This window comes from Pelophylax lessonae, assembly GCF_965119305.1.
Source record: "Pelophylax lessonae genome assembly, chromosome: 9".
Classification (NCBI taxonomy): domain Eukaryota; kingdom Metazoa; phylum Chordata; class Amphibia; order Anura; family Ranidae; genus Pelophylax; species Pelophylax lessonae.
The window spans coordinates 238,821,653-238,844,536 of record NC_138776.1 but is presented as its reverse complement, the minus strand read 5'-3'; the positions used below and the strand labels follow the sequence as shown (position 1 = coordinate 238,844,536).

The window sequence follows — 22,884 nt, the reverse complement described above, 5'->3', positions numbered from 1 at the left end:
CTTCCAGTTACTGAAGCCTTAAAGGCGCCAGATTTTAAAAAAATGACAGTATTCAAAACTTGGGGTTTTAAATGCTTTTAGGTACAGTGGAGGGGTTTGGGGTCTTTTAGACTCCAGATCCCTCCATAAAGAGTACCTGGCTGTCACTGCCTATTACGGTTTACAATTCTTGTGACAGCAATAAAAGTGATCAAAAATTATTTTTTTAAAGAGACAGTATAACAATAAATAAATAAATAAAAAATGTAAAGCGCCCTGTCCCTCCGTGTTTACGCGCAAAAGCAAATGCATGCATGAGTTGCGCTCGCATATGTAAACAGTGTTCAAACCACACATGTGAGGTATCGCAGTGATGGTTAGAGCAAGAGCAATAATTCTAGCACAAGCCCTCCTCTGTAACTCTAAACAGGTAACCGATAACATTTTTTAAAGCGTCCCCTTTGGAGATTTTTAAGTACCGTAGTTTGTCGCCATTCCACGAGTGTGAACAATTCTAAAGCATGACATGTTAGGTATCTATTTACTCGGCGTAACATCATCTTTCACATTATACAATATAATTGGGCTAACTTTACAATTTTGTTTTTATTAAATTCACGAAAGTGTATTTCTTCTAAAAAAAATTGCATTTGAAAGACTTCTGAGCAAATACCGTGTGACATAAAATATTGCAACGATCGCCATTTTATTCTCTAGGGTCTCTACAAATAAATATATATATATATATATATATATACACACACAGTATCTCACAAAAGTGAGTACACCCCTCACATTTTTGGAAATATTTTATTATATCCTTTCATGTGACAACACTGAAGAAATTACACTTTGTTACAATATAAAGTAGTGAATGTACAGCTTGTATAACAGTGTAAATTTTCTGTCCCCTCAAAATAACTCAACACACAGCCATTAATGTCTAAACCACTGGCAACAAACGCGAGTACACTCCTAAGTGAAAATGTCCAAATTGGGCCCAAAGTGTCAATATTTTGTGTGGCCATCATTATTTTCCAGCACTGCCGTAACCCTCTTGGGCATGGAAATCACCAGAGCTTCACAGGTTGCCACTGGAGTCCTCTTCCACTGACATCACGGAGCTGGTGGATGTTAGAGACCTTGAGCTCCTCCATCTTCTGTTTGAGGATGCCCCACAGATGCTCAATAGGGTTTAGGTCTGGAGACATGCTTGGCAAGTCCATCACCTTTACCCTCAGCTTCTTTAACAAGGCAGTGGTCATCTTAGAGCTGTGTTTGGGGTCGTTATCATGTTGGAATACTGCACTGTGGCCCAGTCTCCGAAGGGAGGGAATCATGCTCTGCTCCAGTATGTCACAGTACATGTTGGCATTCATGGTTCTCTCAATAAACTGTAGCTCCCCAGTGCCGGCAGCAGCACTCAAGCAGCCCCAGACCATGACACTCCCACCACCATGCTTGACTGTAGGCAAAACACACTTGTCTTTGTACTCCTCACCTGGTTGTCACCACACATGCTTGACACCATCTGAACCTAATAAGTTATCTTGGTCTCATCAGACCACAGGACATGGTTCCAGTAATCTATGTCCTTAGTCTGCTTGTCTTCAGCAAACTGTTTGTGGGCTTTCTTGCACATCATCTTTAGAAGAGGCTTCCTTCTGGGATGACAGCCATGCAGAGCAATTTGATGCAGTGTGCGGCGTATGGTCTGAGCACTGACAGGCTGACCCCCCACCCCTTCAACCTCTGCAGCAATGCTGGCAGCACTCATATTTCCCAAAGACAACCTCTGGATAGGACACTGAGCACGTGCACTCAACTGCTCTGGTCAACCATGGCGAGGCCTGTTCTGAGTGGAACCTGTCCTGTTAAACGGCTGTATGGTCTTGTCCACCATGCTGCAGCTCATTTTCAGAGTCTTGGCAATCTTCTTACCTAGGCCATCGTTATGTAGAGCAACAATTCTCTTTTTCAGATTCTCAGAGAGTTCTTTGCCATGAGGTGCCATGTTGAACTTCCAGTGACCAGTATGAGAGAGTGAGAGCGATAACACCAAATTTAACACACCCGCTCCCCATTCACACCTGAGACCTTGTAACACTAACGAGTCACATGACACCGGGGGGAGGTAAATGGCTAATTGGGCCCATCCCTTCCACTTAGGGGTGTTCTCACTTTTGTTGCCAGCGGTTTAGACATTAATGGCTGTGTGTTGAGTTATTTTGAGGGGACAGCAAATTTACACTGTTATACAAGCTGTACACTCACTACTTTACATTGTAGCAAAGTGTCATTTCTTCAGTGTTGTCACATGAAAAGATATAATAAAATGTTTACAAAAATGTGAGAGGTGTACTCACTTTTGTGAGATACTGTGTATAAATATATATAATGTTTGGGGGCTCTAAGTAATTTTCTAGCAAAAAATACTGATCTTAACTTGTGAGCAACAAGTGTCAGAAAAAGGCTTTAGCCCCGTACGCACATACCGATTGTCGGCCGTAAATATTCGGCCAATGTCCGATCGGCCGATTGTAGGCTTGTTAGTATGATGATTCCGACAACCGACTGCGATTTTTCGGCCGAACAAAATCTGGTGTGCAGGCTATAAAATTTTTGTTGGCCGTCACCAGAACGGCCGATTGTTCGTCAGTCAGTACAGATTTCGGCCGACAACAGTCAGATGAGCAAGACTGGGCATGCTCAGAGAAGAAAAAACACACGGAAAGTCAACCATCACATGACATCACTTCTGAAGTTGGTTTCTGTCGGCCAACAAAAGTCCAGTGCAAGTCTAGAGCACATTTCAACCAACAAACACTGGACAAAAGACGGCCGATCGTTCGGCCGACAATCGGTGCGTGTGTACGGGGCTTTATGCCCTGTACACACTATCAGATTATCTGAAGACATTTGTCTTCAGATTTACCTTTTCTATGTAGTGCAAGGGCCTGCCGGATTGCATACAAATTGAAAGTGTTTAGGTTTGACCTCATATTATATGGTTTTGGTAAGTCTGCAGACAAAAGTCTTCAGATAATCTGATAGTGTGTACAGGGCATTAGGCATGATTAGGCATGAAGGGATTAACCAGGTAAAAATAAATATAAGATGAAGAGATGAAGTTATTTAGATTGAATGAAGCCAGTCACATCTCCATCAGCAACTCTACCATACTTACTGGAATAATATCTTTGGCAGATCTCTGATAATAGTAATAATACCCATAGGTTTCTTCTTGTTGGATGGCTTCACATCCCTTATATTCTGTTTCCCCATCGTTAAGCCAGCAAGCCTGAGACTCGTAGTATGTCTGAATGGTGAATAGAATCAGCCCAACTGCTGCAACTACAATATTGATGATGTTACAGCTCATGCACACCTTTACCTGCAACAAAAGACAAATTTTTGTTACTAAAGCAACTCTGTGTTCAGAATAGGAATGTAAAACATAGTCTTCCTGCAAAAAAAGAGCATTTAGGCCCCTTTCACACTTGTGCGGCGTGTCCTGCGATTTGGGACTGCAAAGTAGCATGATAAGTCGTTCTCCATGATTTCCAATGAGTACCGTTCAAATCTGCACGACTTCAAAGTCTCAACGATTTTAGAGTAGTCCCTGCACTGCTTTTGGCTGATTTTAATGCGTTTTGAGGTCCAAAAACATAGGCATTGCTTCAAGTCCAGTCAAAATCGCGGCAAAATCGCGTGACTTTTAGGTCACACAAGTGTGAAAGTGGCCTAATTCTTAATAGGCGGGCACTGACTCGGATCTTTGCTCCCTTGAAGAGCTACTCTGACTGACGAATCTTCAGCATCTGACACACTGCAGTTCTGTAAAGCTGGATCTTTAGATAATTGTCTGGGCACTTGGTTTACTATTCATTTTCTTTCCTAATTGATTTTTCTATAATTCATTCCCTATCTATTTTTGGCACTTCTCTGCACCTCTGTTTTCTTGGCACTATCTGGTGCCCTCCTTAGAGTCGGTTCACACTATGGCAACACGACTCTGTACTACTTCGGGGGCGACTTCTGAAGTCCCGTGCACCGCGACTTCGGCGCGACTTGTACGGACTTCATATAATTGAAGTCTATGCAAGTCCCTCCGAGGTCGCCCCGAAGTAGTACAGGACCCTTTTTCTAAGTCGGAGGGACTTGTGTCGCTCCTATTAGAACGGGTCCTGTAGCAGTCAATGGACCGCGACTTGTCAGGCTGACAAGTCGCCTGACAAGTTGCGGCAGTGTGAATCAAGTCTAATTGTCCCAACATTATGGACTCCTTTCTTGGTTACCTTACCTAATATCTTCCTTTTTGGATTATATCTACACATACAATATTTTTTGATACTCATTTATTTCTAGATTATTTGGTCATCATGTGTGCTCATACCCTGTGGTATTGGCTTCGGTATCTTACTTTTCCTTGTTTCTGGGCCCCTCCAACCCCTGGACCTGTTGGTTTACACCCGCCTCAGCCCCGGGTTAGACGGTTGTTTTGTGGCATTCACATCCCCTCATGCTCACTAGGCTTACTTCAGTTACAGACATGTAAGTAAATAGGATTTTATCTTTATGATTTTTTCAAGGGAGCAATTTGGTAAATTTTTTCAATATATACGTGATTTTTCCATTCGAATATAGGTTTAAATTTGCAGACATTTTTTTAATCAAGCTCCTGATGAGTGGACATGCTCTACGAAACGCGTAGAGCCCATAGATGTGAAGACATAATATTGGAGACTGACTATGGATTGTTCATAATATATATTTATACTCAATTTTTATGATATTTATTTATTGCTATATGAATTATACTTATACATGGAATATATCCCTCTTTTTATGCCAGTTATCCACATGTATATATGTCTGTATTTTACCGTATATACTCGAGTATAAGCCGACCCGAGTATAAGCCGAGACCCCTACTTTTACCACAAAAAGATGGGAAAAAACATTGACTCGAGTATAAGCCTAGGGTGAGAATGCAGGGCGGCGGGCATGGTACAGGAGAATGCAGGGTGACTGGCATGGTGCAGGAGAATGCAGGGTGACTGGCATGGTGCAGGAGAATGCAGGGTGACTGGCATGGTGCAGGAGAATGCAGGGTGACTGGCATGGTGCAGGAGAATGCAGGGTGACTGGCATGGTGCAGGAGAATGCAGGGTACTGGCATGGTACAGGAGAATGCAGGGTACTGGCATGGTGCAGGAGAATGCAGGGTACTGGCATGGTACAAGAGGATCCGGGGTTGTGGGCATACTACAGGAGATGCAGTGCCGTGGGCATGGTACATGTGGACCATGCCCGCAGCACTGCATCCCTTGTAGTGTGCCCGCAGCCCTGCATAATGGCAGGTAGTGAAGCTGTTTCACTTACCTGTTCCAGAGGCGCCTTCATTTTAAAAATGGCGCTGCCCGACGCCGACACGTCATTGTGCGCGCGCCGCCGCCGCTCGTATACTTTCGGCTATTCCCGGCCTCTCCCGAGCGGCGCCGGGAATAGCCGAAATTACACGAGCGGCGGCGCGTGCGCGGTGACATGTATGCGACGGGCGGCGCCATTTTTAAACCTTAAACCCGTCGGAGCGGACAGGAAATTTTTTTTTTTTCCTTGACTCGAGTATAAGCCGAGGGGGACGTTTTCAGCACAAAAAAATGTGCTGAAAAACTCGGCTTATACTCGAGTATATACGGTATATGGAATTATGTTTTTTTCTATATATATGTGTTGAATATTAAATATGTAATAAACCATTTTGTGAATTCTGTGATTAAGTGACTTACCTCATACAAAGTCCCATGACCACTGTTCCTTTTTTGTATGTATATTTAGGGATGGAGGTTTGTCACTGTGCATACTTCAGATAATACTCCCCTTCTTTTCTCATCTTTATATGTTTTGCATTAGATTTACCAAAACCATATAATATGAGGTCAAATCGAAATACTTTAATTTGTATGCAATCAGGCAGGCCCTTGCACTACATAGTTGAAGGTAAATCTAAAGGAAATCTAACCACAAAAGTTGTATAGTGTGTATCCAGCTTTACACTTATGGGCCATACACACCATACAATTGTCTTTAGATTTTTTCTTTTAGATTTACCAAAACCATAGAATATCAGGTCAAATCTAAACACTCTCAATTTGTATGCAATCAGGGAGGCTCTTGCACTAAATAGTTGAAGGTAAAGCTAAAGAAAATCGAACAACAAAAGTTGTATAGTGTATATCCAGCTTTAAGCTGGATACACACTATACAATTTTCCTTAAGTTTTTTTTCCTTTAGATATACCAAAACCATATAATATGAGGTCAAATCTAAATACTTTTAATTTGTATGCAATCAGGCAGGCCCTTGCACTACATAGTTGAAGGTAAAGCTAAAGGAAATCTAACCACAAAAGTTGTATAGTGTGTATCCAGCTTAACACTTATGTGCCATACACACTATACAATTAAATTAATAAAAAAAAAAAAAAAATAAACAAAACACATTGAGGCCCCGTTCACATTGCCGCGATCCGACTTCCCGGGGCGACCTCCGAGGTCGCGGTGCGAGCAGCGCGCCGCGACCTCGGAGCGGCCGGCACGGACTTCATAACATTGAAGTCTATGACGGTCGCTCCGGGTCGCCCCCAAAGAAGCTCCGGACCCTTTTTCTAAGTCGGAGCGACTTGTGTCGCTCCTATTAGAACGGGTCCGCAGCTTCCCTATGGAAGGCGACCTACGGCGACCTGTGAGGCGACCAGGTCGCCTCACAGGTCGCCCCAGTGTGAACGGGGACTGAAGGATGTATTATTGAGAATACAACTACATTCATTTGTGTCTTTTATAGCTGCCTTTCAGTTAATTTTTGAATATTCAGGTTACATGTACTGTAAATAGTCATATTTAGTTGTATAAAGTAGCTTATTTGAGATGACTGTATTTCTACCAATGGTGGGAACAAAATGTAGCCAATAACTCTAAAGCAGGGGTAGGGAACCTATGGCTCGCGAGCCAGACGTGGCTCTTTTGATGGCCGCATCTGGCTCGCAGACAAATCTTTAATAAAGGGGGGTGTGTCCGGACGTGAGCCGCGCTGGACGTGTAGTCCCAGAGCTCCGCCGTGTCTACCACTCAATCCAGTGCCATCCGCGTAGCGGTGCCCAGTGCCAAAGAGATTTCTGCACCCATCGACGGTACACTTTGTGGGCTACCCACCGCTACCCTCAGTTTGTCTCTGGGTGACCGAATTACCGTGCTACGGACCCCGCGGCCTACTCGCGGTACCGCCGCCGGCTCGTGTGCTGTGCATCTGAGGGCCTTGGCAATCATCGCCCAGTAAGGAGACCTGCCATCCGCTCCCTGTGCCCCGACAGACACAATCTCCTTCCCCTCTGACAGCCGGGGGGCGAATTCGCAGCCTGTTCCCGCATTGCAAACGCACCCCTGGCAGTTCACACTGCCATATGCGATACGCAGGGGGTGTCAATTAAATGTTAACGACACCCCCAGTTTGATCGCATATCGCAGTGCGATCTGACAGTTCGCACAGGAACGGATCGCACAAGTGTGAACCACTGTGCGATCCGATCCTGATGCGGCTGGAAAAAAGGGTCATGTGCGTGTTTGGTGCGGATACAATGCAAATTCAGCCATACAAAGTGTATGGCTGAATTCGCATCCGCACCTCCGATCGCATGTAATGAAGGAGCAGTGCGCTCCGAATTACATGCAATCGGCGCACTCGCAGAAGTGTGAACCGGCCCTGAAACAGCTGTGAGCTTGTGGTGGAAAGTACAGTGGGAGCCATACTTCTGGATCTCTGCTGCATTGGAACATGGTCTATAATAGATACCAGCTCTGGTGTTGTACCTCTGCCCCCTGCCATTAAAATGGAACTATAGGCAAAACTTATTTTTTTTCATTTTGGATAGAGTAAGGGAGGGTTATAACCCCTGTAAGGTTTATTTTTGCCATCTTTGTCTCATTGTGGAGATTTACCTTCACTTCCTATCCTATAGCCAAACAGGAAGTGAGAGCAAATCCCTACAAATTAAAGGATAAGTCCACCCTAACACTAAAATCCCTGCATCTACAGACATCCATGATCTAACACTGACCTATCTAGCCCTGTAAAGAAGAAATCAGTATACATACCTTTTTTAAGCCGATCTGATCCCATCTCCAGCGGCAGGAGCTCTGCAGAGGACACAGCTGACAACAGCTGTGAAATGAATGGGAAATTACGTCACCCATAGAGTTACTGTGGGCCTTCCGTTGTCAGTTGTGTCCTCTGAAGCTAGCTCCACAGTGAACCTGCAGCTGAAAGCTCATCGTGCGATCGGGTTGGATCGCTTAAAAAAGGTATGTATACTGATTTCTTCTTTACAGGGCTAGATAGGATAGTCCAAAAAAGATATGTGCTATACAGCACCCTCCTCCCGCGCTCAGAACCCGGTCCTCAGGCTGCCTCAATCCCGGGAACTCGTGCTAAAACTTGGCATCCATTATGGCTAGGCTTTGCTGCCCCTTACGACCAGGGCGGTCGACCAAACAGGCTCTGAGGAAGAGGCACGACCTCGAAACGCGTCAGCCCTCTGCTTCCAGTATAGACGTTGGACCTCTGCTATGAGGCGGCTTTATGGGATTGATGTGTCTGTACTTCACGAATGTTTGTGAGTAGCTGATTTTAACTTTTATCTAATAAACTCGCTGAGGATAATGCGCTAGGCTGGTGCGCCCTTTCTTTGTTTTTGTATTACACTAGATAGGATAGTGTTAGATTGTGGATCAGTGGCGGCCGGTGCATTGGGGGCGCAGGGGCGCCGCCCCCCCATCCATGCGTCTGGCCCCCTAATCTAGTTCAATGTTTATTTTTTTAATCACCTGATTAGAGCCAGAGGCTCTAATAGGCTTAAGGAAAGGGTTGACCCGGGGCGCAGAGCAGTGCGCCCTGAGCCCACCCATTGTGTGACAATAGCGAAAGAAAATTATCACATGGATCCTCCTCCTGGCCTATCAGGAAGTGGGTCCAAGACCCGCTTCCCGATTGGCCGAAAGGCAAAAACCATGCCATTGGCCGAGGTGGAGGCGGGAGGACTCGAGCAGACACTGGGGGACTGAGGAGAAGCCACCGCTGCAGGTAAGTGCACTGGTCTGTCTGCATTTAAGGGTTCACGGCATGCTGGTCTGTCTGCATTGAAGGGGGCACGCTGCGCTGGTCTCTCTGCATTGAAGGGGGCACGCTGGTCTCTCTGCATTGAAAGGGGGCACGCTGGTCTCTCTGCATTGAAAGGGGGCACGCTGGTCTCTCTGCATTGAAAGGGGCACGCTGGTCTCTCTGCATTGAAAGGGGGCACGCTGGTCTGTCTGCATTGAAATGGGGCACATTGGTCTGTCTGCATTGAAAGGGGGCACGTTGGTCTGTCTGCATTGAAAGGGGGCACGCTGGTCACTCTGCATTGAAAGGGGCACGGCACGCTGGTCACTCTGCATTGAAAGGGGCATGGCACGCTGGTCACTCTGCATTGAAAGAGGCACGGCACGCTGGTCACTCTGCATTGAAAGGGGCACGGCACGCTGGTCACTCTGCATTGAAAGGGGCACGGCACGCTGGTCACTCTACATTGAAAGGGGCACGGCAAGCTGGTCACTCTGCATTGAAAGGGGCACGGCACGCTGGTCACTCTGCATTGAAGGGGGCACAGTATACCTTAATTACTGAAGGCCCCTTTCAAACTTTTGTGACCTCAAAGTCACGCAATTTTTTACAGCGTTTTTTGCCGCAAAGCAATGCCTATTACATTTTTCTGTTTGCCCCCCCCCCCCCCCCCCCCAAAAAAAAATTTTGAACACCAGCCGCCATTGTTGTGGATGTCTGTAGATGCAGAGGCTTTAGTGTTAGGATGGACTTCTACTTTAAGGAAATCTCTGGTAGACACAATAATTGTCAAGTTCAGGTCATAGTGTATGCCATCTCTTCAGTAAAATGTAAGTGAACAAAGAATTGTTAACAAGCATGGGGAGTATAAGTAAGGCTGGCCATAGACAGATCGTGTTTTTATTGATCAGCCAGCTGACTGATTAACAATAAACAATGGATTCCCCCATCCACACAGTGGAGGTGGATGAAGGAATCCTCCCCACGATGTGCTATTCTATTCTGACAGAAAGCCTCCTCCACTGTCAGAATACACTGATCAGCGCTGCAGCCGATTGGTTGCACATGCTGATCGAGTGAAAATTTTCCAGCAATCCAGTTCGAGACAATCCGATCATTAATTTGACTTGAACGGAAACAGCCATAGGCCCCTTTCATATGGGCGATCTGATCCGATCCGCCTATCAGTTTTTCAGGTGGGCCTGATCGGATGCTCCATGCATCCCTATGGGGCAGCGGGTGTCAGGGGAGACATCTCCGCTGACACCCGCTGCTATCCGATCCGATCTAGGCTGTGAAATCCAGACGGATGGAAACCCTATTTTCCATCCGTCTGGAGGATCAGATCGGATGGGATCGGATGAGAACAGACAGGCGGTCCTTTCTCATCCGATCTCCCCATAGAAGACAGCGGGGATCTGACAGCACCGTCTCTGCACACAGAGCAGAGACGGAGCTGTCACCCGCCTGCTCAGGGGGGATCGGCGGATCGATCCCCCGTTTAGCAGAACAGACTCTGTCAGGCAGTGGGCCCGTGTGAAAGGGGCCTTAGATGGATCATAATTTGACCGATACCTGCTGAACTAGCCAAAATTTGATCCACCTATGACCAGCCGAAACATAAAAAAAGTTTGAACGATTGAATATGAAATACAAGTTACAGGCGGTCCCCGGGTTACAAACATCCGACTTCCAAACGACTCCTACTTACAAACGGAGAGAGACAACAGGAAGTGAGGAGAAATCTCCCCCTAGAAAGGGAAATTCCCCTCTGTAAGAGTTATCATGGAAAAAAGGTGTCTCCACTGAAGCTTTATCACCAATCCTTGTTTCCACAACAACCCAAAATTTGAAAAATCCAATTGTCATAGGGACAGAAAATCTTCTGAACAGGGGCACAGACAGCAAAACAAATTTGTATAATGTTTTATAGGTATTCATTTTTGTAGAGTGATTAGAGTTTTTGTGTTTATTTATGCAGCTAACAATGTCTCTCTTACCATAGTAATTTTGTCCGTTAAAAAAGCAATTAAGCAGGCAGCTCCTGCTGCAAATACCTGGAAAGAAAGCAGAAGTTACAAGACTATATATAAATGGCATATACTGTATTGTATGTATGTGTGTATATATGTATGTATATCTTGTACAGGATGCCAGGAATGGGTCCGGGATGGGAAAAATGTGTCACCACTGTTTGGGTTATGGTCCTCTTAAGGCAGTGATGGTGAACCTTGGCACCCCAGATGTTTTGGAACTAGATGTCCCATGATGCTCAACGCCACTGCAGAGTGCATGAGCATCATGGGAAATGTAGTTCCAAAACATCTGGGGTGCCAAGGTTCACCATCACTGCCTTAAGGGTACGGTTTGAATGCAATTTGGAGTACTCAGGGGTTTTCATCCCCGTAAAATGACTAACTTTCAGTTTGCCAAAATTGGTAGGTCTTTACATGGGATCAAGAATTCAGAGACTCGGAGAGCTTTCTTCAGCAAAAATAAAGCAAATAGTCCATAATCCTGGTTACTCAAACAACATAATGGACCTTTGCCAATATGCCAGTCCCACACTTGGGTTTAGGGTTCCCATTTGCTTCGGGGTACAGAAAAAAGCCACAGAAGCTCATAAGAAGAGTATTACTCGGATGTGCAAAATCACGTAGATCTACATGATTTTGTGCAGGAGGTCTTGACGGGCCGAGCCGCGCTCCCACTGCGTTTAGACACAGCGGGAGGAGCAGCAGCAATTGCCGCCGGCCTCCCGCGATCGGCAGAGAAACTGACAGAAGACCCGCCTGGTTATGTAAACAAAGCAGGCGGGTCTTCTGTCAGAAGAGTACAAAGAGCAAATGACTCCTGCACTTGAGGGGTGGCCTTGCAGCTGGTATCCTGAAATGCGATTCAGGTCGAATTGTAGTAAATTCAGGCTGTGCTGCCACTCTCAACGGGTCGTGGTAACCCAAAGCAGATACTGGAAAAGAGAAATGGACAGAGGGCGCCCTCTGTCCATTTCTCTTTTCTAGGGTCTTCTGTGAGACAGGCAGGGAGAGTTCAGGAGTTTCAGCTAAGCTACAACCCCGATCTCTCTGTGCCTGTCACAGAACCTCCCCCCCCCCAGTCAGTAATCACATTTAGGCATAGATTAACCCCTTTGATCACCCCCAGTGTTAACCCCTTCCCTGCCAGTGTCATTTATACAGTAACAGTGCATAATATTTAGCACTGATTACTGTAGTAATGTCACTGGTCCCCAAACAGTGTCAAAAATGTCATGGGCCCAAGAACGACAATTATAAAAAAAAAAAACAATATTTTTCACATTCTGCTGTATAACATTCCTCCCTCCCCAAAAAAAAAAAAAAAAAAATCAACATTTTAGGTCAATTTGTTTTCTGCTACATATTTTTGTTATAAAAAAAAATCACAATAAGCATATTTTGATTGGTTTGCGCAAAAGTTATCGCGCCTACTAACTACAGGAAAGATTTGTAATTTTTATTGTTTTTTTTTTACTAGTAATGGCGGCGATCTGCGATTTTTAGCGGGACTGGGATATTGTGGCGGACAGATCGGACCTCTAAATTCAATTTTTGACACTTTTGGGGGGGGGACCAGTAACATTACTACAGTAATCAGTGCTAAAAATATGCACTGTTACTGTAATAATGACATTGACAGGGAAGGGGTTAACACGGTGGGAGATAAGGGGTTAAATGTAAGCCTAGGGGAGTGATTCTAACTGTATGGTGGATGGGCTTGTGAAATGATCACAGAGACCTGTGATCCTATATAGAAGGATCACAGGCGATTTGATAATTCCAGAGAGAAGAACGGTCAGCTGTGTTTACAACAGCTGACCGTTCTTCTCTCTCAGCGGGGAGCGATCGCCGATGGCTGGCGGCAATCGGAGCCGCCTGCCCCGTGCATCAGAGTCCCCGCTGCCGAGTGGGAGTGGGGGCGGCGCGCGCTCGACCCCTAGCTGCAGACGTGTATACCTACGTCGGTTTGCGCAGGAGGGGCTGCCTACCGCAGTAAAACTGTGGCGGGCAGTCCTTAACCACTTACTACCTGCCCGCCGTCAAATGACGGTGGAGCGGTGTAGCTATTATCCTGGGACGTTGTCATATGATGGTGCACCAGAACAGCCTCTCTCGCACGTCATCGGGGCGCGCAGAGCAGCGATCGTGACCACGCCGTGTTGCTAGGACACGGCACGATCCCGATCTCGGTAAAGAGTCAATGACATGACTCTTTACCCATGTGATCGGCTGTGTCCAATCACAGCCGGTCACATGTAAATGAGGAAGTGTCGTTATTTGGCTCTCCTCGCCTCACACTGTCAGTGCGTGAGGCGAGGAGAGCCGATCAGCGGCTCCTCCTCATAGGGGACACAAATACAAGTGTAGCAGGGTTAAATATGCCTAAAGACATTGTTTGATATGTGAGAAGGAACTAGGCTCCCTCTAGTGGTAGCTGCATGGAATTTCCCGGGCTGTGACTTCCCTTTGGCAAGATGAAGAAACTACATCTCCCATGCTGCTTTGCAAGATCCAGGGTGCACGGCTGCACCGCACGGCACTATGGGGGAAGTTATTTAAAGGAAGAGAGAGGCTAAGCCAGGGGGGCTTTTCTGTGCTGGACTCTGAGGAACCAGCGAGCGAGAGTGAAGGACTGATGCTGGATATTGGGCCAAAGCCTCTTAGCCTGGAGGGACGACATGGAACCGTCCCATTTCAAGCACGAGGCACATTCCTGGAGGTCATACTGCTGTTTGCAGAGACCGGAAGTCATCCGCCAGAAAGACCTCGCGCGGCTGGCATATAGCCAAAGGACTGAGACCGCAGTGGAGCGCGCGAAGGAGAAACTTCTGTTGGTGAGAGGGCACATGCCCAATAACTGACTTTATCTGCCAAAGAGATAGTTTTATCTACAGATAGCGGTAGTGCAACAGGAGGTGATAAACCCCAGGGTTTATCAGCCTACTCTCTCAGGAGACTCATAGACAAACAATAAGGTCTGAAAAGGAGTCGCCAGAGGCTTATCTCTCTCGCAGAAGTTATTGCTCAGTTACGCAGACACCCTGCGGTGACAACTAACAGCTCATTGTTTTTCTCTCTCTTGATCTTCATTCCTAATTTGGATTACAAATGAGCTCTATTCAATAACCTTGCTAGCGAAGATCAACAAGAAAGAGGAGAACTCTGGGGGAGGGACTCAGATAGGCCTACCTATCTGGTACTGTGTCTAGCCTTAATGAAGGAGGAGTGTGGGGGTATTCTTTTATCTTTTTAAAGCTGTTTTAAATAACCTTTTATGGACTTGTGTTGTATTGTATTGTATCTCCCCTATTCAATTTGATATATAGTAAACTAAGTTTGATTAATTACAATCCTGTGTGCTGTTCCATTGTGTCACCCAGAAGGACTACCATTCAAGAAGGTAACAGGGTATTGTTGCATATTGAAGTATTGTATTCCAATCTGTGTATCCATTTGATAGTTCAGTCCTATTCTGGGTCAGTTGTGCCTGAGGAGGGATCGAGCCAATTTGATTGGGTTGTTAGGCAGGGTGTAGACCCAATAATATAATCAAAAGCTCCTGCGGGGGTGGTGCTACACGTGGGGGCTCGTCCGGGATTTCTACAGTCCTGCAACACAACCCTCTCAGCCCCAGAATCCCCTCCCACGCAGAAATGGATACTGCCGCTGCTGCTGAGTGGTGCAAGGAAGAGAATGTCATAGTGGAAAATGGCCTGGTGGTTGAAATCAAGGGAGAAGCCTGGACTGAAGAAAAGCTCCTCCCTGTTTTAAGGGCACTATCCACAGACAGGAAATTCTGGGTGATTGACATAAAAACCGACACCACTGTCCCACACACGTATGCACTGTGTGAGTGGAGGAAAGGGGTCCCTGATTATTTCAATGGAAACAGTGTAAAAACTACTGACCAAACAGAACTTTTCCTGATACATCCAGGAGTTCCTACTGCGGGTCCCTCATCCACCACTCCTGGGGTATTCAGCCAAGAAAAAGGTGTCCAAGAAGGGCATCCTGAGTCACCACCTTTGTCGACTTTTAGCTCAGAACTGTGTGCTGTTCTTGGTTAGATTGTAGCAAAATGTAGTAAGGACTCCTCGAGCTATCTGATGACTGGATATAGGAAGCTCCGGACATTCTCTGGGAAACAGCCTGTGCCTTCAGCAGAAGATGGGTTCGAAGAGTGGTTAGATACCGCCACTCAGGCTTTGGAGGAATGGGAGGTACCAGAACAGCACAAGAAGCAGAGAATCACAGAGAGTTTAAGGGGGCCTGCATTAGAGGCTGTACGTAATCTAAAGCTTAGCAAGAAGAACTGCACTGCACAGGATTATTTGGACATTCTGCAAGATGTGTTTGGTCGGACGGAGAACGCAGCTGAACTTCTCTTCAGTTGTCCGAATTCATTAAACGTCTGGATAGGATTATCCACCAGATCCTGTTAAAGAAAGGAATAGACCCCCGGAAAATAGATGAGACTCGTGCACGACAGGTTCTGAAAGGGGCTCAACCTTTAGATCCCATTGCCATACTGTTACGAACTCGTCAAGATGGCGGCATCCTAGAATACCCCGACCTGATTCGAATGGTTAGAGAGGAAGAGGTCATGTTGGACAACAAGAAGAAAAGTCGGCAGTTTGACTCAACTGCCCGAGTTAGAGTGATAAGTGTGGAAGAGGGTGACTCTCAAGTTGAACTCCTAAAGACCCAAGTGTCTCAGTTGATAGAAATGGTGTCTATCCTGACTGGTCAGGTATCCACTCTACCCAAGGGGAGTATATCGGAGAGGCCAGATGAACCTGTTAGTCTCAGTACAGATCCAGAGCCAAGGCCTGCAAGATTGTTAACTTGTTTCAACTGCGGGGGAGTTGGGCATGTTAGAAGGGTATGTCCCAGCTCAGGAAAGGTTGCCACGAAACCTCGCGAGCCAGCGGGAAACTTCAGAGGACACAGGTGAAGGAGTCAACCGGGTGTCCGCCAGTTTTAAGGGACTCCAGGAGTGGTGCAGGATCAGGGAAACCGAGTCAGGGGGTCAGGCCCAAATACAACATCCCCAGTTCTAGACTCCGGGTTACTGAGGGAAGGAAAATCAATGCACACCGGGTTCAGCGGGGGCCCAGATCAAGGAAGAAAAAGGAGAAGAGGGCTAGGGTACAGAGAACTGAATCAGACAACAAGGCTACATCAAGAGAATTCCCAACTAACTTGGTCGGGCCCTCCCCAGTGGTCTCGGTTCAGGTAGAAGGAATTTACACAAGAGCCCTCCTTGACACAGGGGCCCAGGTGACTCTTTTGTATAGAGACTTCTATGATAAATATCTTACCCATCTACCTTTGCAGAAGTTGGAAGATCTGGAGATATGGGGTATCGGGACCCAAAGTTTTCCCTATGACGGGTATCTGCCAATCAAGTTGACCTTTGATCCATCAGTGGCTGGTGAAGCGGAAACCTTCGACACCTTAGCGGTGGTTTGTCCTCGTCCACCAGGGGCCAACAAAAGCTCTCTCATCGTAGGAACAAACACTGACCTGGTAAGGTGCCTTCTGATACAACTGGTCCAGGGACAAGATGCTCAGGCGCCAAGGATCCATCCCATGCTACGGCAGGCCTACCAACGATTAGTGTTGGAGCAAGAGACCCCCGCAGAAGGAGTTGGACGACTCTGGAAGCTGGACAGAGCGGAAAAGGTCTTACAGCCAGGAGAGGTGGCCTGTTTTAAGGCTTCTGTTAAACTCACATGGCAACAGCCGGGGTCCTTTCATTATCTTTGAATCAGGTCAAAAGGAGAGACAGAGAGGGATAGAAGTGATCCCTGAGGTGATCCCTTTGAAGGTGTTACAGGAAAACCGTGGAAGGGTTTTAGTGAGTGTCAGAAACACCTCTATTACACCGGTGAAGGTACCGGCCAGAGTGCTCCTGGGCCAAGTCAACCCGGCTACCCCAGTTGCCCCCCATTGATTTCAAAGAAAAGGAACAGGGTGAAGCGGTTATAGAGGAGCTCTGCTCTGGAAACGCTGCCCTCCTGCCGGAATGGGTGAAGAGGGCCAAGGCACAACTTGCTCGATGGAGGGAAATATTCTCTAAGGACGAGTTTGACGTGGGATGTGCCAGGAGTGCCACTCATAAGATCCGCCTGAGTGAGGACAAGCCTTTCAGGGAGAGAGTCCGGCGAGTCCCCTTAGGTGACTTAGAGGATCTACGTCAACAGCTGGCAGAGCTCAAAAAGATCGGGATTATCCGAGAATCCAGGAGCCCGTATGCTTCCCCGATAGTGGTAGTCCGGAAGAAAAATGGATCTCTGAGGCTTTGTATCGACTACCGAACGCTGAACAGAAGGACCATCCCAGACCAGTATACCACTCCTCGAATCGAAGATGCCCTACAGAGTCTGTCAGGGGCGAAGTGGTTCAGTGTGATGGACTTAAAGAGTGGGTATTATCAGATCCCCATGCACCCTGAAGATCGGGAGAAAACAGCCTTCATCACCCCTGTGGGGTTCTTTGAGTTCAATTGCATGCCTCAGGGGTTGTCCGGGGCCCCTGCTACCTTCCAAAGGCTGATGGAAAGGACCGTTGGAGATATGAATTTGATAGAGGTACTGGTATACTTGGATGATGTTATCGTGTTTGGCAGAACTTTGGAAGAACACGAGGAGAGGTTGGAAAAGGTCTTGAAGAGGCTACATGAAGAAGGTCTGAAACTTTCTCCTGAGAAGTGCCAATTCTATCAGTCCTCGGTCCATTACCTGGGCCATATTGTGTCTGAAGAAGGGGTGGCGACTGACCCGGACAAGCTGGATGCTGTTGCTTCCTGGCCGAGACCCACAAATGTGACCGAACTCCGGTCATTCTTGGGCTTTTGCTCCTATTACAGGAGGTTTGTGGAGGGGTTCGCCCAGATTGCCCGACCCCTAAATGAGCTCCTGAAGAATGAAGAAGATGATGTCCCTGAGTTGGTAAAGCCGGCGAAGTCCACCATGGGACCCCGGAAGGCTAAGGAATCCATCCAGGATCAGTGGACCCCGGAATGCGAAGGGGCCTTTGTCCAGCTGAAGAAAACCCTAACCATTGCCCCTGTGTTGGCCTATGCGGACCCCACAAAACCATATGAACTGCATGTTGATGCCAGCCGAGATGGGCTGGGGGGGGGGTACTTTATCAGGAGCATGAGGGTCATCTGCGACCTGTTGCCTATGTGAGCAGAAGCCTACTGCCTGCTGAAAGGAATTATCCTACCCACAAACTTGAATTCTTGGCCTTGAAGTGGGCAGTGGTTGACAAATTGAAAGACTACCTGTACGGAGCTGAATTCATTGTCAAGACAGATAATAATCCCCTCACCTATCTGTTGACTAGGGCCAAGCTGGATGCAACAGGATACCGATGATTGGCTGCCCTCTCTAGCTTCAATTTTAGTCTGAAGTATCGGCCAGGAATCGGAAATAGGGATGCAGATGCCCTATCCAGAAGGTTGCATGCTCCACAGGAACCTGCGGAAGAATGGACTCATTTGGCTCCAGAAGGGGTGCGTGCCCTATATCAGGGAACTGAATTTCGATCCCGAGGAGGGTCAAGAGCAGAAGAGATTGGGGTTTCGGCTATCGGAGTACCTCAAATGCTACTGCCAGGTGACCCAGGTTGAAGGGGAGGATTTGCCCCGGCTGTCCAAAAGGGACTTGCGGAAGGAGCAGTTGGAAGACCCTTTGGGAAAACTTCTCTTGGAAGCCTTGGAGATCCAGAGCCCTGAGTTGCTTTTAACTGACTCCCCTCAGGGGGCCCGTCTGTTACATAGAGAGTGGACCCGGTTACAGATCAGAGAAGGAGTGGTCTACCGGAGAGGTCCATCTGAAGATCTGGAGGAGAAGTGGCAACTGTTCTTACCAGCTAAATATAGAGAGGGAGTTCTGGCCGCTCTTCATGATAATCATGGCCATCTCGGGCCCGAAAGAACCTTTCAGCTTGTTAGGGACAGGTTCTACTGGCCTTGTATGAGGGCCGAAGTTGAAGGATACTGTCATTCTTGTGTCCGGTGTATACAGAGGAAGACTCTGCCACGTCAAGCAGCCCCAATGGGCCATCTACAAAGCCAGGGACCCATAGAGCTGGTGTGCATTGATTTCCTTTGCTTAGAGCCTGATCTGAGTGGCCAGGGGAATGTTCTTGTGGTAACAGACCATTTTACCAGATACGCTCAAGCATTCCCAACAAGGGATCAGAAGGCCTCAACGGTAGCCAAAGTTCTTGTAGAGAAGTTCTTTGTACATTATGGGTTACCACAACGCCTTCATTCTGATCAGGGAAGGGACTTCAAAAGCAGACTGATCAAGAGACTGTTAGATATGTTGGGCATTCAAAAGACTAGAACCACTCCCTACCATCCACAAGGGGATGCCCAGCCTGAACGATTTAACAGGACTCTTTTGGATATGTTGGGGACTTTGAGCTCAGAGAAGAAACAGCATTGGGGCAAGCATGTAGCTGCCATTGTGCATGCCTACAACAGCACTGTCAGTGATGCTACTGGATATTCCCCTTATCGGATGATGTTTGGAAGGGAGGCTCGGTTACCAGTGGATTTGGCCTTTGGCATTTCGCCTGATCATACCTCTTCAGCATCGCATAGAGGATATGTGGACCGACTGCGGAAGAGTCTGAAAGCGGCCTATGACAAGGCCCAGGCTACATCTGATCAACGTGGACTGCGGAATAAAAAAAGTTTCGACCTAAAAGTTCGGATCCATGACCTACAACCAGGGGACAGGGTTTTGTTGAGAAACTTGGGTGTCCCGGGAAAACACAAGTTGGCAGACCGCTGGAAGTCCCAACCTTATGTTATCTGCAAGCAACTACCAAACCTTCCTGTGTACCAAATTCGGCCTGAAGGAAGTGTGGGTCCATTGAAGGCTTGGCATAGGAACCATTTGCTGCCTCTCTCTGAAGCGCTTCGTATGCCCTCTGTGGAAGACCTGTCAGCCGCCCCTTCGACTTCTCGCCGGTCCAGACCAGTTACCAGATCTCAGACGACGCTCCCAGATGAGGGAGAGGGAAGTTCTCCATCTGAAGATTTGGAAGATGAAGAGGAGGTACCCGACTGGTTGTGGTCATCTCAGTTGCCAGAACCCACACCTGCCTCCCTGTCTTCATCTGACTTGGCTGATAGAGGAGCCCTTCGGGCAGAAGCCCCTGAATTCATACCCTTTCATATGCTTCCAGAAGAAGCAGCTGAGGATGAAGATCCTGAGGAGGAGGTTGCACCCTTCTCTGAAGAAGAACTGACCGCTCTTGAACCATCAGGTTCCTCTGTGTTGGAACATGAGGAGGTGGACATTGAAGAATCCTCAGAAGTGCCTGATCCTATTACCTCTGAGAGCATGCCTCCACGGAAACAGAGGGAAAGGAGAGTCATTCACCCACCTAAGAGACTGACCTATGATCAATTGGGTGAATGTTCGGAAGAAGCTGTTTTTACCTCCAAAAGATCTCCTGACCAGCCTAGCTCTTCCACTGTAGATTTGGTGGGGGACAACCCTAGCTCACCCCCAGGTACATCTGTACAAGCCACCCAAGTTTCGGGGGTCTGTGAGAGATCATGAGAACAAAGTATTGAAGTAGAAAACGTTTGCATTTAAGTTTGTACATAAGGATATTGGGTTTGGCTATTACAATAAGCACAGTTTTTGATGTTCACAGTTTGAGTTAATGTTTGTGCACATTTTGTTGCTCTGACCTCACTATATGTGTTTTTTCCCTTTTTTTTTTTCTCACCTTTTGATGGGTTTTTTTTTTTATTTTACAACACAAACTTTAAGATGTAAGTGTTTAAGAAATTGCAAATGCACATGTGCTTTTTAGAGGAGCACTATATTACAGCACTTGAAATCAGCACTATATTAACACTGTAGAAATCACCTATTTGTTTATCAATTGCCCTTTATCGTTTTACTGTTTGCACTACTTACAGAATACAAAATTGGATATATTCAGATTGACTTATTTCAGCAAAATGTTAATGTTTTTGTTGTATAATGCCAACCTATGCACTAGGGTACATACTGTTGACCTCTTTGTGGACCAAAGTTTCTCAAGTGGGGGGAGTGTGTAGCGGGGTTAAATATGCCTAAAGACATTGTTTGATATGTGAGAAGGAACTAGGCTCCCTCTAGTGGTAGCTGCATGGAATTTCCCGGGCTGTGACTTCCCTTTGGCAAGATGAAGAAACTACATCTCCCATGCTGCTTTGCAAGATCCAGGGTGCACGGCTGCACCGCACGGCACTATGGGGGAAGTTATTTAAAGGAAGAGAGAGGCTAAGCCAGGGGGGCTTTTCTGCGCTGGACTCTGAGGAACCAGCGAGCGAGAGTGAAGGACTGATGCTGGATATTGGGCCAAAGCCTCTTAGCCTGGAGGGACGACGTGGAACCGTCCCATTTCAAGCACGAGGCACATTCCTGGAGGTCATACTGCTGTTTGCAGAGACCGGAAGTCATCCGCCAGAAAGACCTCGCGCGGCTGGCATATAGCCAAAGGACTGAGACCGCAGTGGAGCGTGCGAAGGAGAAACTTCTGTTGGTGAGAGGGCACATGCCCAATAACTGACTTTATCTGCCAAAGAGATAGTTTTATCTACAGATAGCGGTAGTGCAACAGGAGGTGATAAACCCCGGGTTTATCAGCCTACTCTCTCAGGAGACTCATAGACAAACAATAAGGTCTGAAAAGGAGTCGCCAGAGGCTTATCTCTCTCGCAGAAGTTATTGCTCGGTTACGCAGACACCCTGCGGTGACAACTAACAGCTCGTTGTTTTTCTCTCTCTTGATCTTCATTCCTAATTTGGATTACAAATGAGCTCTATTCAATAACCTTGCTAGCGAAGATCAACAAGAAAGAAGAGAACTCTGGGGGAGGGACTCAGATAGGCCTACCTATCTGGTACTGTGTCTAGCCTTAATGAAGGAGGAGTGTGGGGGTATTCTTTTATCTTTTTAAAGCTGTTTTAAATAACATTTTATGGACTTGTGTTGTATTGTATTGTATCTCCCCTATTCAATTTGATATATAGTAAACTAAGTTTGATTAATTACAATCCTGTGTGCTGTTCCATTGTGTCACCCAGAAGGACTACCATTCAAGAAGGTAACAGGGTATTGTTGCATATTGAAGTATTGTATTCCAATCTGTGTATCCATTTGATAGTCCAGTCCTATTCTGGGTCAGTTGTGCCTGAGGAGGGATCGAGCCAATTTGATTGGGTTGTTAGGCAGGGTGTAGACCCAATAATATAATCAGCAGCTCCTGCGGGGGTGGCGCTACACAAGAAATCAGGGCACTGATCATCAGTGCCCTGATTACACAAAATGTAAAAAAAGTGGCATTCATGCCTACCATCAGTGCCCGCCATCAGTGCCCACAATCAGTGCCCATAGTACTGCCAGTCAGTGACCATCAGTGCCTGCTCACCTAGGCACTGATGGGCACTGACTGGCAGCACTATGGGCACTGATTGTGGGCACTGATGGTGCTGCCCATCAGTGCCGCCCATCAGTGCTCACCAGTGCCACCTGTCAGTGTCCATCAGTGCCGCCTCTCAGTGCCCATCAGTGCCACCTCTCAGTGCCCATCAGTGCTCATCATTGCCGCCTATCAGTGCTCATCAGTGCCACCTATCAGTGCCCATCAGTGCGGCATATTAGTACCTCCTCATCAGTGCCACCTCAT

The 22,884-nt window shown here is 47.0% G+C and overlaps 1 protein-coding gene across 1 annotated transcript in view; it reads right to left on the bottom strand.

The window, feature by feature from the left end:
- LOC309562580 (uncharacterized protein) overlaps positions 1–22,884 on the bottom strand; it is a 76,416-nt gene that overhangs the window by 11,330 nt on the left and 42,202 nt on the right. Inside the window, exons 4-5 of the mRNA XM_082266829.1 lie at positions 11,136–11,192; positions 3,167–3,373 (exon numbers count right to left, since the gene is read on the bottom strand). Coding sequence (XP_082122955.1) covers positions 3,167–3,373; positions 11,136–11,192 — 264 coding nt within the window. The remainder of the gene's footprint in view (positions 1–3,166; positions 3,374–11,135; positions 11,193–22,884) is intronic.